The sequence below is a fragment of the Pelecanus crispus genome, chromosome 1 (genome assembly GCF_030463565.1).
Source record: "Pelecanus crispus isolate bPelCri1 chromosome 1, bPelCri1.pri, whole genome shotgun sequence".
Lineage (NCBI taxonomy): Eukaryota > Metazoa > Chordata > Aves > Pelecaniformes > Pelecanidae > Pelecanus > Pelecanus crispus.
In genome coordinates this window covers 25,645,567-25,661,888 of record NC_134643.1, presented here as the reverse complement: position 1 = coordinate 25,661,888, position 16,322 = coordinate 25,645,567, and the positions used below count along the sequence as shown (strand labels likewise).

The 16,322-nt window shown below is 39.2% G+C and overlaps 1 protein-coding gene across 1 annotated transcript in view; it reads right to left on the bottom strand.

The window, feature by feature from the left end:
- Positions 1-16,322, bottom strand: part of WASL (WASP like actin nucleation promoting factor) — a 49,469-nt gene that overhangs the window by 12,844 nt on the left and 20,303 nt on the right. The window contains exons 2-5 of the mRNA XM_075725314.1: positions 8,458-8,592; positions 7,132-7,218; positions 6,511-6,607; positions 2,414-2,437 (exon numbers count right to left, since the gene is read on the bottom strand). Coding sequence (XP_075581429.1) covers positions 2,414-2,437; positions 6,511-6,607; positions 7,132-7,218; positions 8,458-8,592 — 343 coding nt within the window. The remainder of the gene's footprint in view (positions 1-2,413; positions 2,438-6,510; positions 6,608-7,131; positions 7,219-8,457; positions 8,593-16,322) is intronic.

Below are 16,322 nucleotides of genomic sequence, written 5' to 3'. Positions count from 1 at the left end.
CCTCAAAACCTGATTCTCTGACAAACCCTTATTTCATCCAGAACTTCACTAAGAGGTCAGTTCAACCACAGTAACTCTTCTTTATTTGCATAAAGAGACCTAGCTATTACAAATGAGTAGGACATAAATCCCAGGAAATTACAGACTAATACATTTTACATAACTGTTAATGCCAATTTGATTTTAATCCTGCAATTCTACAAAACCAAAAAATCTTAAATCCGTACCACTGAAAACGTCATACGAAAAGAGAGAGTGCTTTTTCCATGCAGCTTCAACATATGCAAAAAATCCAGACAAACAAGCCCCACTAAAACAAAATTCCCCACAGTATTTCAAGCATGGATCATGTGAGTATAGAAATGTGACTGTTCTTCTTTTCCAGTTTTAAAGGTAATTATGTGTTGATACCCAGTACAAAAAAGCAGGTGTTCCATTTTTTTTCCAACAGAATTTCACTGTATATGGAGAGTAAACCAAAAACTACATGATCCTAAAACAGTGGGGTTTTTTTTCCCCAGTTACATGCTGATAGTATATATCTGCTCTAGACTGAATTCTGATCACTGAAATGCAGAGTCTGTATAGAGTATAACCACCTGAGGCTGTAACCCATACCATGATGGGTCTCACCTGTGACTACAGATGGCATGACCACACTTAACTCTTTGCCAGCAGAGAAGCCAGGCATTATAGAATTTGACAGAATCAGAAAAGCAAAATGGACAGGTTGTGAAAGAGTACGTGGATGTCGCAGGGAAACAGTTTACTAGAAAGCAGAGATGCTCAGAGCTTTGACTAGTCATTATAAACCTGAAACACTGGGCATAAACCTATGTCTCCCACAGAACATTCAGGATAAAGGCACAGGACCGATGAATACAAGTTTAGTATGCAAATATTTTTCTCAAAAAAATGTTGTTGCCTGAGGTCTTAGAGGATGAATTATGGAGACTATTTTAAGCACAAAAGTTTTTGCAGGCTTAGTTTTTACAGGTTTAGTGTTCTTAAATCTTACTCCAATCACAGATAGCAAACTAGACAAATTGTTTGTGTTACTGTTGGTAACACAGTAGAGACAAAGGCTAAGATTTTTGTGGTAGGTGTCACTACACAGTCACCACTGCTGTTTTCATTCCCATCTGCTCTGCAGATACTGCTATGATGGATGCACTGTTTAGCTGAGCAGAAGCTAATATCGCTCAAAAGGCAGAACAGTTAAAACCTTCTGAAAGCTCAGAAAAGCTGGCAAGACAATCATGGATGGTATTACTATGATTGTTTCAAAACTAAACAACCCAGTCCCAGTTGAAGGAAACAATAATAAAAATGCCTGGTCTAAACTGATGATTGCCTGAACTTCCTGCAAATTTAATGTTTATGGAAAAGAAACGGTAATTTTTTAGAGGAGTATTCCACATGGGGTAAGGCTTTATTTGGATATAAAAGATATCAGTGGTTCCCATAATTCAGGATTAGTTAAGGATTACCTGTTTTGGTGACCTACCGAGACGCCTGGATGTCTTGGTTAGTACAAATTTAAGACTACTTCCTCAGACCGTAAGAGGACCTCAGATGATCAGCTGACTATACCCTTGCTCAAACAGCAAACTAACAGATACAGTGATATGACCTATGATCTGGATCGCCAACAGAAATACCACAGCGGAAATCACTGTTTAACTTCAGTGTGAATTCAGAACTACAAAGACTCCAAACTTGGTGTTAATTGATGTGGATTTTTCACTTGATTTTAGAATAGATGGTAAAAAATTTTTGGATCAAATTTTACAGTCTTGACTCATTAAATTGATGGAAGGAGAGGATCTCCTGAACAACCTGTATCTTCATGCCAGCGAGATGTGTTCCTGAGAGGCAAATACATTCAAATAATCCTTCATGCAAAAAAAAGTTTAGTATTGACAAAACTATGGCATATGACCAAAAGGCTACCTTACACAGTTAGACAGACACACTGAAATTGAAATTTTATGGATATTTTATGAAGTCTGTCATTATGCCTGCCTTTAGACAAACAGGTTAACTTTTACTTTCAGCATTCATTTCTGTGTAGTGATTCTATATATGCATATTCTGAAGACCAGGCAGCAAATGCAAGGCACAAAGTTTTCTTCTTAGTTTCAGCTGAAAGGCCTCTGTCCTATTTGCAACAAAACACACTCCTCCAAAAACATTCTTTACAAATGCCAGCTAAGCCACAAATCTTTCAAGCTACAACTAAACAAATACCAAAGAACAGAAACAAAACAAATCTACTAGCCTCCAGAATAAGAGTTTACTGCTTTTGCCACGACATGACTATCCTGAACAAGTCCAAAACAAGGCTATACATAAAGAGTAAATGACAGCAGTAGGAAAAAATAAAATGCAGTGATTCATACAAAAAGCTTACCATTTGGTGGATCTCGTCTTTTTTCTGTTGAAAAAGAAAAAGAGCTATTTATTCATAGGTATCACAGGAAAAAATAATTCTAAATTTTAGCTTCTAGTGAAGCTTTCAGTGACCTTGAACTCAAACTTAAGAATCTATTAATATCCTCAAAGCCTCCTTGTTACGCAGTTGAAACAAAGATTACAGAACAATAAAAACCCAGTCTTAGATAATAACCACCGATTTCAAGTGAGCAAACTGAGTAGGAGCATAATGAAATAGCTACTAAGTTGGCTTCAGACATTTTGACTCAAAAATATTCGAAAAGCATCTGTTTTGGTACAACCTATCAAAGCAAGATTTTTGAAGCATTATGCTTTCCAATTTCCACTGAATGAAACTGTTCCTTTATTTTTATTTGAAATATAATTAGCACTTTTATACAGTATTGTTATTCCACAGAACTTAATATATATTATAATTATTTTTGGTTTTATGCAAAGAAAATAGGACACAGAGGGGCAGGACACTTCACCTGTGTTATCCAACAGGTAACCGAATAGTATGGAACAGAACTAGAATCCCCTTAGTACTAATCTGATATTCTATTCACAATGGCAAACAGTTTCACAGACCATGAAGAATCTGGCTTGATGATTTAAAAATGCACTTGTAAACATTTCACACCTCAGTACTCTCAGTGTATAATAGTAAATTCTCCTTTAAAGGAGATTTCCCTCACTTACTATTAATTCCTATCCACCACATTTACCTACCCTGCAACCATCCTTCAAAACCCCCAGTACACAGTCACACTATTTATGTACCTACACACATTCTCTTAAGAATTTTGGATTTAGCAGTACCCATATGGGTATATAAAAGATTAATTTGTGGCCCAAAGATCCTAGATCTGTTTTTCTGTGGTTCCCACTGCTGACTAGAAAATATGAACTCCTGTTCTGAAGTGCAGATGACCTGACTGGAGATTGGCAGATTTCTTTTTTTTGAAAATGGACATGCCTACTGATCCAAAACAGATCAACTTCACCAGCTGCCTATATCCAAAAAACACAGCTCCCTTCAATAAGTAGTCCTGGAAACAAGAATGATCTCTGCTGAGACTGGAATCCAATGCAAGCTGAGCACTTCAGAGATGCCCTTGTCTTGCATGCAGCAAAAAAAAATACAAAAAAAAACCCCAAACCCCCAAAAACCTCTCCATATTAAGTATCCAGCTTGAAACTTATGAAGTGCATTAGGAAGGGCATCAGGAGCTAAAAGCTTCGGGTGGAAAAAGGCAGCTTCAGAGAGAGCTAACAGAGCTCCCAACCATGAGCTACAAGTGGTCCATAAAAATTAGTCAAGCAGCCTCCCACTTGAGAAAGGCAGTTCAGAACAAGGCTCTGTTCTACAAGGCTCTGCTGCCCTTTCATGGCTGAGTGCTCAGCATGCGGAGAGGACACTTGCCTGTCTATGCACATTAACATTTGAGGCAAGATAATAAAAAACCCCACAAACTAATGGTACCTATATGCAAGAATACCCAAAGTGAGAATGTACTACACTGACAAGCTGAGAAGAGAAACACTGTGTTCACCCTGCTTACCAGGGGCACTATTTGGGATCAGTTTATGAAGTAAATGGAGAGATTATTTAAGTCTACCGGAGAAATTAAATAATTATAGTAATTTCTTCCTAACCTAAGGTTAAGAATTTAATTGACTTAAAAAAAAAAATCAGAACTTAGCTAGATGAAAACCAGCCCGATATTAAAAAGATTAAGACAACATATCAATAATTCTTTCTCTGCCTTTCTCCCTCATTCTGTTCTCTATTAGGTATTTTGTACATTTGCAAGCTTTTATACATTCTCTATTTGGAACCAAACTTCCACCTCTCTGGAACTCCAGATGCAGTTACTCAGGAGTTGTCGGTATACTGGAGTGCATTTCAGGCTGAGTGAGGAAGAGCAAAATACTGTTGCCTCTTCTTGCAGCTGTTAAGACAATATTTTGTGTACTAGTCTCAGCACCAAGACGTAGTTTTGTGAGCCAGAACTGCTGTTCTTGCTACCTTCCAACAACATAAGCTTTCCATAAGACTCCTGGAAGTCTCCTAGCAAGCCCTGAATGGTATACAGGCTGCTAAGCAATCACACAAGAGTACTCCTTTCAGTTGAAAGCATGTCAGGTGGCATTGCTATGAAATGAAACATATTTTGGAAGGCATGGGAGTAAAAAAATCGCATTAAACCAGAAAAGCATCAAAACTACCAGACTACTACCTCTGTGTTTGAGAAGATGCATTAGAATACACATACACAAAATTATATATATACAAATAATACACAACTTTTATGTGTAATTTAGATTATATATAAATCTATGTATAAATTAATGTATGTTTTAAATAAGCATATATATAAATACATGTATAAACACCAACAGCAAATCAGCCTTGACTTGGACAAGTGCAAAGCCTGTTATTTTAGAAGCACAATTAGATACAGTCACATCAATGACAAATACAGAACTCCATCTGGTGGCTTGACTAAGGAATCTGATGATTGTTTTCAATTCTTGTTTTGCAGCTCTTAAGAAAGAAAACTTGGGAGTTTTTTTGCTTTTGCTTTTTTTTAATTAAAGTTGTCTTCAAGTTGTAAGTGTTTGGGGAGGGAGAGTTGTTTGTATGTTAAAAGACAATGTATGGAATAAGCTCATCCTACAACATGAGTTTGTACACACAAACCAAGGTATTAGCCCAAAGAATAAACAAGAAAAACTTATGTGGTCCTGTGAAAAAGAAACTCTATGTGGAAGGACAGAGGTGAACCTCTGTCCTGTGAACAGGAGGTTTGACTGAACCACTTTTTTCAAACAGTTTGCTACGGCCAAGAACGCAGACATATTTCCTCCCAAGTCATGTCTGGGTACTGTAGCACTGTGTTTTAGACACATAATAGAGTGAAACTTCAGGAACAGGAGGTGCAAGCTGATGTAAGATTACTTTTACACAACAAGTATGAGAAACGTTATTACTGCCACTTCTCAATGACCCCACTTCTCATGAAACCCTATGAACTTATTCTAATTCTGAGCAGAGAGAACCTTAAAGAAGCCATTTAAGCTTCTGGAACAAATGCTCTGCACCTGAATCACCAAACCTGAATGAAATCCAAGTGAATACATATAGATCATGTAGGTTCCCAAGAATACTTGCAAGGATGGCACTCCAAGATGAGGACTTCCTCCCTTTACATTACTCCACACTGCATTGCTAGTGCAATTCCAGAATGGACTACAAAAACACATCCTGTAGCTTGAACACAAGTTCATGCTACAGCTTACAGCAAGCCTGAACTTGTGTTCCCAGCCTATGTTTTACATCACCTGATTCTTCATGGACATATGGCTGTCAGACAGGCAAGTTGTTTATAGGCTCCCTGGAAAAGGACCAAGACAAGATCTGTAGGAAGCCTGAGCGCCCTTTAAAACACTGACCATGTTCCTACGGCATCTTGCAGCTGGCAAAAACCATGCTGTGCTTCAGACTGTCCTGTGCTGCTAAGGACAGTATAGGCACATTATGTCTTCTGTTCTTGGCCTCCACCAAGATCACTAGTTTTGAATAAAAGATATGACTCTACTAAATGCTGGACCAATGCCAAAAATTCATTCACATGAACTACTGAACATACCAGATGGTTAAATCTTTGTTACAACCCACTTGGGCTGAATTTAAACAAATCAGTTATAAACAGCCCAGAGCTAAAAGAGGATTTAGTCAAATGTGAAAACAGCTTACAGAAAGATTTCTAGTTTTCCCACTGACAGCTTACCATTTTTGCTTCCTCCTGATCTATATTTTCAAACACCACAACCTTGGAGTCTCAGCTTACAAGGAAACTTACAGCAAGGAGTACCAAGTTAAGTTATTTCAGAAAAATATTACTTTTGCACAACAGAGAAAAGAAGCACACTTTAATAAACACAATTACTTCTAAATATAAATATGGCAGCAGTGCCTCCAGTAGCTTTCAGACATAAAAGTAGCTTCCTGCCTCCCCCCAAAACAACATAAACAAGCCTGAATTTAAGATTAATTTGAATATTTACCAGATTTTCTCTGCCGTCGTCCAAGTAAATCTGTTACTGTTTTGCGGAATAGTTTAGCTTCTTCTTCATTAGCAAAATTAAGACCAACTTGACATGTCTGAAAAACATTAATATTCCCCCGCCCATGACTAAGAGAATGTTTCAAAGGCTTTCTTAAATGTGTTCTTACACCTTCTGAAGGTATAATCAGAAAAAAAATGACCACTGCAAATTTGGAACCAAGTCTTAGTGAAACAGTCTCTCTTAGGAATGTCTGTCTACTACTAATCAAGTTTAGTCTAGAGATCATGGCTAAAAATTTGAGCAAATCCTTGTAGCTTGAAATCAAAAGGGGGAGAGGAAAATTTGTGCTTTAAGAATATATGATACTTGACAATCATCATCTGCAAGTCAAAATGTAATTTCATGAAAGGGAGTTGAAAATAAAGAACTGGATTTCATGCTTCAGTCCTATGGATTAAGTTTTCTAGTTGAGATGCAAAAAAAAAAATCCTTTTATAGTAACATTGTACTTTTACAAATAATTTACAGAATGAAATAAAAACCTCAGTTATATTAGAAGAAGCTACTGTTCAATTAAAAGACATTTTAAAATAGGTATTCAAAGACGTTGAGACTCACATCTCCAGCAAAGGTATGAAAATATCCTCTAGGACTATTATATACAAAGTTATTGTACAGCTCCTGCTCCCACAATAATTTCCCATCCTGAAAAGAAGAAGAAAAAAAAAAAAGATTTTGAAAAAAACAGACAAATTGCAGAGTTTAACTTCTTTCACAATAGAACCTAGTAAGATTTGGAAGCTGCATGGTGTTAAGCATTTACCTTGCTACTAACCCAATGAATGAGCTCAATCAAAATCAAAATATACTGGAACTTGTGGAAGAGCTGTGGAAGACTATTCCATCGGGTCACTGTGTTCTGCTCAAATTCCTGGATGTTTTCAAAAAAACATCCTTCAAGTTCTACAATCCTGCAATAATGATACTGGGAGTAGTAACAGCGACTAGTGATAGGAATACAGGGATAACAGCAATAGCAATAAAGGAGACTTCCAGTCTCCTGTTGTTATCTCAGGCCTGACTTGAAAACAGTTAGCCTAAAGGGAACAAAAATCTCACCTTTTTAAGAACTTTTATATATTTAAATGGCATTATAGTTCAGCACCCAAGGAACAGGTTTCTCACTAAGTCTAATAGTCAAGTGACCAAATCACAAAGTCAAATGCAAGCGCCAACTGGCACTCCTGAACAAATCTGAGAGACTTCAAGCACTGAATGCTGACAGATAACGAGCTGTTCCTGGCTGTAGAGATAATGGGAAACTTTCCCAAGTCTCAGCAAAGTCAGTAGGACTTAAGCTTCTCAGTACCATTTTTGTTATGAAAACACACCTTGGACACTTCATCTCTTAGTTCCCACTGTCTTGAGTGAAATACTACAATAGGACAAAGATCTTCAGTATGAATGTATGTATTGTGGAGGGAAAAAAAACCCACCCTGTTTGTCCTGCAGTTTTCGCATGCACCAACACACTAATCAAAAAGATTGTTTCCACCCATACAGAAGACAGCATCTATTTTGTTAACATCATCCAAAGTAGCGACACCCACTAGGAATTTTGACAGCTGTCCTTATCAGTGACACACTACTAAGTTTCACTAGTTTGACTAATCAGATCTGTAGAGGACAGCTATGAGCTGTAAGAAAATTGTATCTGATATTTCATCCATAAAACCTGACATCTATGAAATGATTTAAATTTAGAATACCCAAGATGGTTGCATTTGCCTATAAACATTGTAATTGCACTGCTTAAAGCACAACAATTTACTTAAGAATTTCTATGAGTTTGTAGGTACGACAACCTACACTCATTCAATTCAAAATGAAGAATGAATACAACCAAGCTTAGAGAGTCTGAAAAAGAAAAAAAAAAATGCTTACCTTAATGTCAAATATTCTGATAAAATACGACCTCTGTGGATTGTCCTTTACAAGGCAAGCTACACCACAGCATTTCTTTGACCACATGGCATTGCGATCTGCTGCATATATTTGAACAACTGCTGAAGACATCGTCTAAAAAGAAAAGGTAGCTATTACTTTTAAGGTTAAAAAAAAAAAAAATCACAAATTCTACATTTCATCTTCTATCAAAGCATCTCTTAATTTTGTTCCTTGTTCTAGGCAGCAACTTTGATGTTTTCCCAGGAAGTAACACAGTAAAGTTCAAATGATCCCAAATCACTTCTACGCTTTAGATTTTCACTTCTGTGCAAGATTTAGACAGCTTAAGAACCCAGTTGAACTTTGTGTTCTTGCTCATAAAAATCAGCAAAGAGACTTTGCCTGTAAGAGGCAGACCAGTAACTACGGTCACAAAAAGAAGCCCTACCGTGCAACTAAATTTCTTTCTGTTCAGTACTTCAAATTGGATAGAAATGCAATATTCAGGCTAGAACTGCAAATTACACAGTGCCTGGAAACACTCCCGGGTACTGGAACGCAAGTGTCTACATTGCTTAATTGTTCAAATGGTCTCTGGCATGATTCTAGCCTATGCCAACTAGCAAACTCCTAGAATTCTTGGGCATGGTTTGAGAATTCACATGAGCTAGGCTCGTTCCCAGCTGGCAATGTGAAAACGTCCCATTTTCAAACTGAGAGATTTTAATAAGAGATGAAGATTATGCCACACCAGATTGCTTCAGTCACTGGTAATGTTCCTCAGCATATTTTCTAGTCCTACCTTAAGAGTCCTATAAGGGAATGAAAATTGGAGCCTTTGAAGAATATTTATTTAGCAGCCAAGTCATAAGGATGTAAAGCTTAAAGGATCTGTAATGGGTCAGGACCAGAGGCTATCTAGCCCAGGATCTACTCTTCAACAGCACCAGGTGACTAGGTAAGAATACAAGAGCACACCATTACACTATAGGACTATACCCCCAGCAACCAGCACGTTGGAGCTCAGAGCTCCCCTGAGCCAGCATACGTGTTTTACGGCACATGTTGGATTTTTTCTTTGTGAATTTATCTAATCACTCTTCAGACCCATGTGAACTTCTGAGCATCACCACACTGGGCAGTATTGTATTTCACAGTTCATTTATGCACTGTGTGAATAGTTACCTACTTTTATCTAAAAGTTTGCCACCTGCTAATTTCAGTTGACTGTCCCTTCTTGTGCTTGCACTAGGAGATGGTGTTAATGGTTTCATGGTTGCCTCCCTATGCTGCACATGGTTTTACAGATATTGGTGACACTTCTTTGCCCAGTAAATTCTCTACTGTTAGGAAGTGATACGAGTTTTAAGTCATTCTTGTACCAAATCATTCTACACTTTAATTAACCTTGTCACTCTCACATGGATCTTACCTAGTCCTACTACATCCTTTGACTGGGGATGAGACTTATGCTGTATGAATCCAGTTTGCTAGCCTTTTGAATATACGGTCACAATAATATTTTGATTTGTTCTCTATTTCTTTCCTTGTAAGTCAGAGAGTTTTGTTTCCTTTTTCACTATGGAACATTAAGCAGATGTTTTCATAGATGAGTTGTAGTTCCAAGACCCTTCTGGAGGGATCACATCTAGTCTGAGTAATGGGCTCTGTATTAGGTTTTCCCCACCCACTCTACAAGCATTATTTTGCCTTCATCAACACTGACTAGTTGCCAAAACAGTTGACATCTAGAATGCAGGTATGTCTTGTTGCATTATAAGATTATCTACTAAACATCAGTATCACCAATGTCACACTTTTCAACTGGTTTAAAATAACCAAAAGAATAACCTAAGTTTCATGGGATTTTTTTTAATCAAAAAAACCCTTCCAATTGTGTTAAAATAAAGTCAAAGTAATATAGCCAGACTGACAGCTATTCCTTGGTGAAGCTTTATAACCTTTGACCAAGAACTGTGATGTAACTTTCATAAGTCAATGCATAATTCTGTCCCTCTTTGCAACCACCTCTTCAGAAGTTGTCAGACTGACTACTAGTCTTCCTGATAGCCTACAGAAAAAGTTAAAGCACGACTGATTGATGAAAAGAAAGCTTTCAGTTGCCTCCTCAAATGCTCTACAGCTAAGCATAGAGTAAAACGTGTCTCCCTATAACCTAACGAGTAATATGAATGATTTAATTATAACTGGACTTATCAGATGAGTGAAAAGGGACCCTTGAATTAGCCATACTACCACAATGAAACAGTTAGCTGACATTAAGATGCAGATACAAGAGATGCCACTTTTCTCCATATGTTGCAAGAGGCAAAGACTTAATTTTGGGCACAACTGGCCAGATTTTGTTCAAAACTTCTGTAACAGTCTTTTCTCTCATTTTTCTCCAATATCATCTCATTGTTAAACTGATAATCTTGTAGACACAACAAAAAGGAGCACAGGTGGGCCATTCTAGAGTTGTAACAAAGGCATCACATTCAACCACAGCAACTATCCCACTGTCCACGTAAGAAGCCTTCTCAACCCTCCAAAACAAGTCCAGCTCCACTAACCTCCCCCCAACAGGACTACCCACAGAAATAGGCGGTCTTGGCAGGAATTACGCAACTTAAATTCAAGGCACAGAAGACAGTGATCTGTGTCAAGAAAGGGCTCTCTGTGCATTGCTTCCTATCGTATCTAGCAGCAAAAACACCACCTGGATTATCTGGGTAAACCAGTAACTGTCGTAACTCAATGATGACTGTGTATAAAGCCTTGAACCAGCACCCACCCCATGACTAGAGAGAGAATAATATTACACAAAAAGAGTGTGTCCTCATTCTGGATAATCATAATAGGTTTAATGTACACTTGGATACCCTATGAGTAGAACTTAATTTACAAGGTAGAGAACAATTTCACTGGATCTGAAGCAGGTGTTGTTTTGAGGCCTACCAAGCTTAGAGTTCAATTACATTTTAACTTACTCATTAGCATTGTGCGAATTCCTAGTGCTGACAGACTGCGAGGAGGCTTTCACATGCTAGAACATAAAATTACAAATTCCACTGCTACACCACTATCTTTTTTTTATTATAAGACAACACAGGAAAAAATACAAGGTATATTTTTGTGGGGAGAAGGACAATAAAATCCAATTCCTTTTACTTCAGCCACTGTTCATTTTCATCATGCAGAGCAGTGGTGCCATGCTTTATGCTATTCAGCTTCTAGAAGACAGGTGGCAAAAATATTTAATCATCCACAGCCTTTGGAAACTTACAAACTTACCAGCAAAATTTAAAACTTGAGGAAATACATGAACCATAAACTTAAATCTACTGCTATTCATTATGAATCCTACACAAATTCAATTAAAAAAAATAAACTTTAATTGCAGAATTGCAGCATCTGAGAACATATCATAAATATTACGCAAATATCATATTTTGAGTATTCTACTGCATTTTCTGAATGAGCATTCACTTTGTCTATTTTGAAGCCAATTAATACACCCAGCTCAGTTTCTCCCAGCATTCTTGAAGAGAAAGTTGAATTTAAGAGTATGGGTTCTTTAGAACAATATGTAAGTATTTCTTTACAAGAAGTCATGCCACCAGTTTTACAGACAGAATTGAACAGGACTGCCATTAAATACTCAACGTAATTAGTGCATTTTTCAGACATGTAGTAAGTTGATTTGTTACTTAACACCTGAAGTTATTACTGTATTTTCAGGAGGAGGATTTTGAAGTTGGTACTGCTGCTTTGCTTAACAGTTTTGTCAAAGGCCTTGTCCTTTTTATATATTTGGAAAAGACGGATAGGTGAAAGAAATCAGCAATAAAAGGAGAGCCAAGGAGGATCTCCATCCCTTGCTGGATGTGGGGGGGAACATTGTCACCAAGGACAAGGAAAAGGCTGAGGTATTTAACACTGCCTTTGCCTCTGTGTTTAACAGACAGACCAGTCATCCCCAGGGTACTCAGGCCCCTGAGCTAGAGGATAGGGATGGGGAGCAGAATGGAGCCCTCATAGTCCAGGAGGAAGCAGTTAACGACCTGCTATGCCACCTGGATGCTCACAAGTCTATGGGGCCAGATGGGATCCACCTGAGAGTACTGAGGGAGCTGGTGGAGGAGCTCACCAAGCCACTTTCCATCATCTGTCAGCAGTCCTGGTTAACAGAGGAGGTCCCTGATGACTGGAGGCTTGCCAATGTGACGCCCATCTACAAGAAGGGCCGGAAGAAGGACCCAGGAAACTACAGGCCTGTCAGCCTGACCTCGGTGCCAGGAAAGATTATGGAGAGTTTCATATTGAGTGAACTCAACAGGCAAGTGCAGGTCAACCAGGGGATCAGGACCAGCCAGCACAAGTTTATGAAAGGCAGGTCCTGCTTGACCAACCTAATCTCATTTTATGACCTGGTGACCCGCCCGGTAGATGATGGAAAGGCTGTGGATGTCATTTACCTGGACTTTAGCTAAGCTTTTGACACCATCTCCCATAATATTCTCCTTGAGAAGCTGGCAGCTCATGGCTTGGACGAGCGTAGTCTTCGCTGGGTAAAAAACTGTTTGGGTGGCCGAGCCCAGAGAGTTGTGGTAAATGGAGTTAAGTCCAGTTGGCAGCCGGTCATGAGTGGTGTTCCCCAGGGCTCTGTTTTGGGGCCAGCCTTGTTTAATATCTTTATCGATGATCTGGATGAGGGGATTGAGTACACCCTCAGTAAGTTTGCAGATGACACCAAGTTGGGGGGGAGTGTCGATCTGCTGGAGGGTAGGATGTCCCTGCAGAGGGACCTGGACAGGCTAGATCGATGGGCCAAGGCCAACTGTATGAGGTTTAACAAGGCCAAGTGCCGGGTCCTGCACTTCGGTCACAGAGGAGGCTGAGGGGAGACCTTATCGCTCTCTACAACTACCTGAAAGGAGGTTGTAGTGAGGTGGGTGTTGGTCTCTTCTCCCATATAGTTAGCGATAGGACGAGAGGAAATGGGCTCAAGCTGCGCCAGGGGAGGTTTAGGTTGGAAATTAGCAGAAATTTCTTCACAGAAAGGGTTGTCAAGCATTGGAACAGGCTGCCCAGAGAGGTGGTGGAGTCACCATCCCTGGAGGTGTTCAAAAAACGGGTAGATGTGGCACTCTGGGACATGGTTTAGTCTAGTCTACCCTTGATTGGTTTAGTGTGGATGTGGTAGTGTAGGTTAATGGTTGGACTGGATGATCTTAAAGGTCTTTTCCAACCTAAACGATTCTATGATTCTATGAAATAAGGTAGCCCACCAAAAACTGATGGGCCACAGAGATGAGAGTCAGCCCTCCTTCCCTTGATTTTTTCCAGTCAACGTCCAGCTGGAGGACATGCCATTGATTCCAGGGACTTGTCACACCCCTCAAACTGATGAGGTATGAAGCAGTAAGTCTGGTGTTGTCAGCTGTACACTGGCTGCCTCACTGGCAGAGCTGGTGTGATCCTTGGACACATACTACAGGATATGTGGTACCAACAAAAGGCTCACAAACCACCTTCTGCCTGCAAAAGGTGGCCACAACTAGTCATCACACATTTGTAGAATGTGATCACAGCAACCACTGATAGTTTCCAACTGGGCAGCAGAGAGCTGTATGCTTTGATCAGCTTCTGGTGTGGACATTTGCTGCAGTAGCCTGTCAAGTTAGTGACTTGCTGTAACTCAGTGTTTCTCAAAAACAGTAAAGCAAGCCAACACAGACAGTGGCGCATCTCGTCACAAGAAACAGCCATCACACTAGATTGCTTATGGTTGACATGGATTGTGAAAAGATAAGAAATTACAGGAAACTACAAACATTAAAACATAGTGGGCCAAAAGTCACAACAAAGAGCGGCAGCAAGATTAAGGCTGTAAGAGGATGTTCAGCCACTTCGGTATACAACAGAACAGAAAGCATTTCAAGACCCATTGGGATGGTTTCCATAGTGTTCACATACAGCTGACAACTGCTTGTGGTGCAAAGATCAAAGACTCATAAAATGACTTTGGTTGGATGTGACCTCTGTAAGTCCTACAGTCCAACCCCCTGCTCATAGCAAGGGTAATTAAAAGCCTAGAGTTCAAGTTGCTCAAGGTCCTGTCCAGGGAAGTTTAAAGGCTGAAAATAACCTCTGGGAAACCTATTCCAGTGCTTAATCACTTCCATTTTAGAGCTTGTAAAAATGCAACTAAGTTTAATGTATTCTTCTAATGGTTCAGTATTTGTTAAGTGTTACATGTTGACAGTACTACTGAAGACACACTAGTGGTGATTTTCAATCTTTTTTCAATTTTAAAACTGTGTTTTCAATAAAGGTGCAGAACCCTGCATACGTACGTAATTTAATTGCACATGACAGGCTTGCTTTTCTTAGTTATCCTTCCCAACCCCTGGAAGTATCTTACAAATAAAACTGTGGAAAAAAAAGACCTTGACCTGTAATGTAAGAATACAAGTAGTAGCAGTTGTTTCCAAGAAGAGTAATGTCTTGGGAAAAAATATGCTGATGCAATGCCTGTAGCTTCTTCACAAAGTTGGTCTGAAGACTTTCAGCCTAAAAATCACAGCGAACACAGTTAGCTACTTTAAGATTTCAGTGGAAAAAAGCTACGGTGAATAGTTGTGTGCAATCCAAACCCTGTAACGATAGAAATCAATATTTTTATTATCTTTTCCTTAAAGTAGGTATCTGGAAAAGTTATCCTGATTAATACTACAGCTGGTGAGAAGGTACCTGTGGCAAGCATTTTTTTAAGACCTACTGTGGTGGAAATCCTTATTATGGCTAAGCCAATGTGCTGAAGCCTGACCAGGTGATGCTGGGTGCTCCTAGGTCACTCATTTCTTCTTTGATACAAGACCAGGAAGATAGCCCACTTCAAGAATAAAGGGCTGTTGCTATTCATTGACATTAAAACAGTCTTCTTCGGACAGCGGGGTTCAGGAATAGAGACATGCTAACGCCAAGTACCACTTCACTGCGGAAAATGCTTAGTAAGGTGTAACTCTGATCTTGACCACAACAAGGACAGGAAGCTTCAGTACCAAGGCAATCTCTAATAGCTTAGCATTATCTGAGTCATGGAAGAAGATACGGAAACTCATTAAGACTCATGAATAAGAAAGACAAGAAGCAGAAGTGAGAATGCAGGGTAGCTAACTCTACAAGAAAGCAATATTAATCCACAGAAAATTGGGCAGTTAGAACTCAGGGGTTGACACTTCTTTCTCTAGGTTACAAGTATTCTGCAGAAAAAAACCCAAAATGTAGCACTGGCCAATCAAGCAGAAATATTGCTTGAAATTCTCGTTTATCTCAAAAAAAAGCTTATGTTTAAGCAATTATACATTTCAATGTCAATACTTTAATAAATTCATGTTATTCAAAGCAAACAAAATTGGAGTTAGACAATGATAATACTTTCCTGTTGTTCTGCAATTACCTTATCTTCAGCATCATAAATATACGGAGCTTCCAAAAACGTTTCTGCAGTGCTCAACACAGCTACGCATTTTATCTCATCACTCTTAATATAGAAACATAAACAAAACCTGCTGCAGGGACCAGGCGCTGGAACCTCCTCCCCTTCTCAAGGGAAGGCCTTTGGTGGCCTACACAACCAAGCTCTGCTCGCTCTTTCTGGCAGTTCCATTTCCCTTCTGCACCGTGGTCCCATTTCAGGAGAAAATGTAGCTATTTTCTTGGCACTGAGGATGTCTCCTGCCATGTGGGAACTGTGTGTTCCCTTCCTGCTATGAAGGGCTGATAACCCACTTCCAGGGTGAATTTTCTCACCCCCACGCAATCCTACAGAAGGCACGCACTGCAATCTCCTCCAA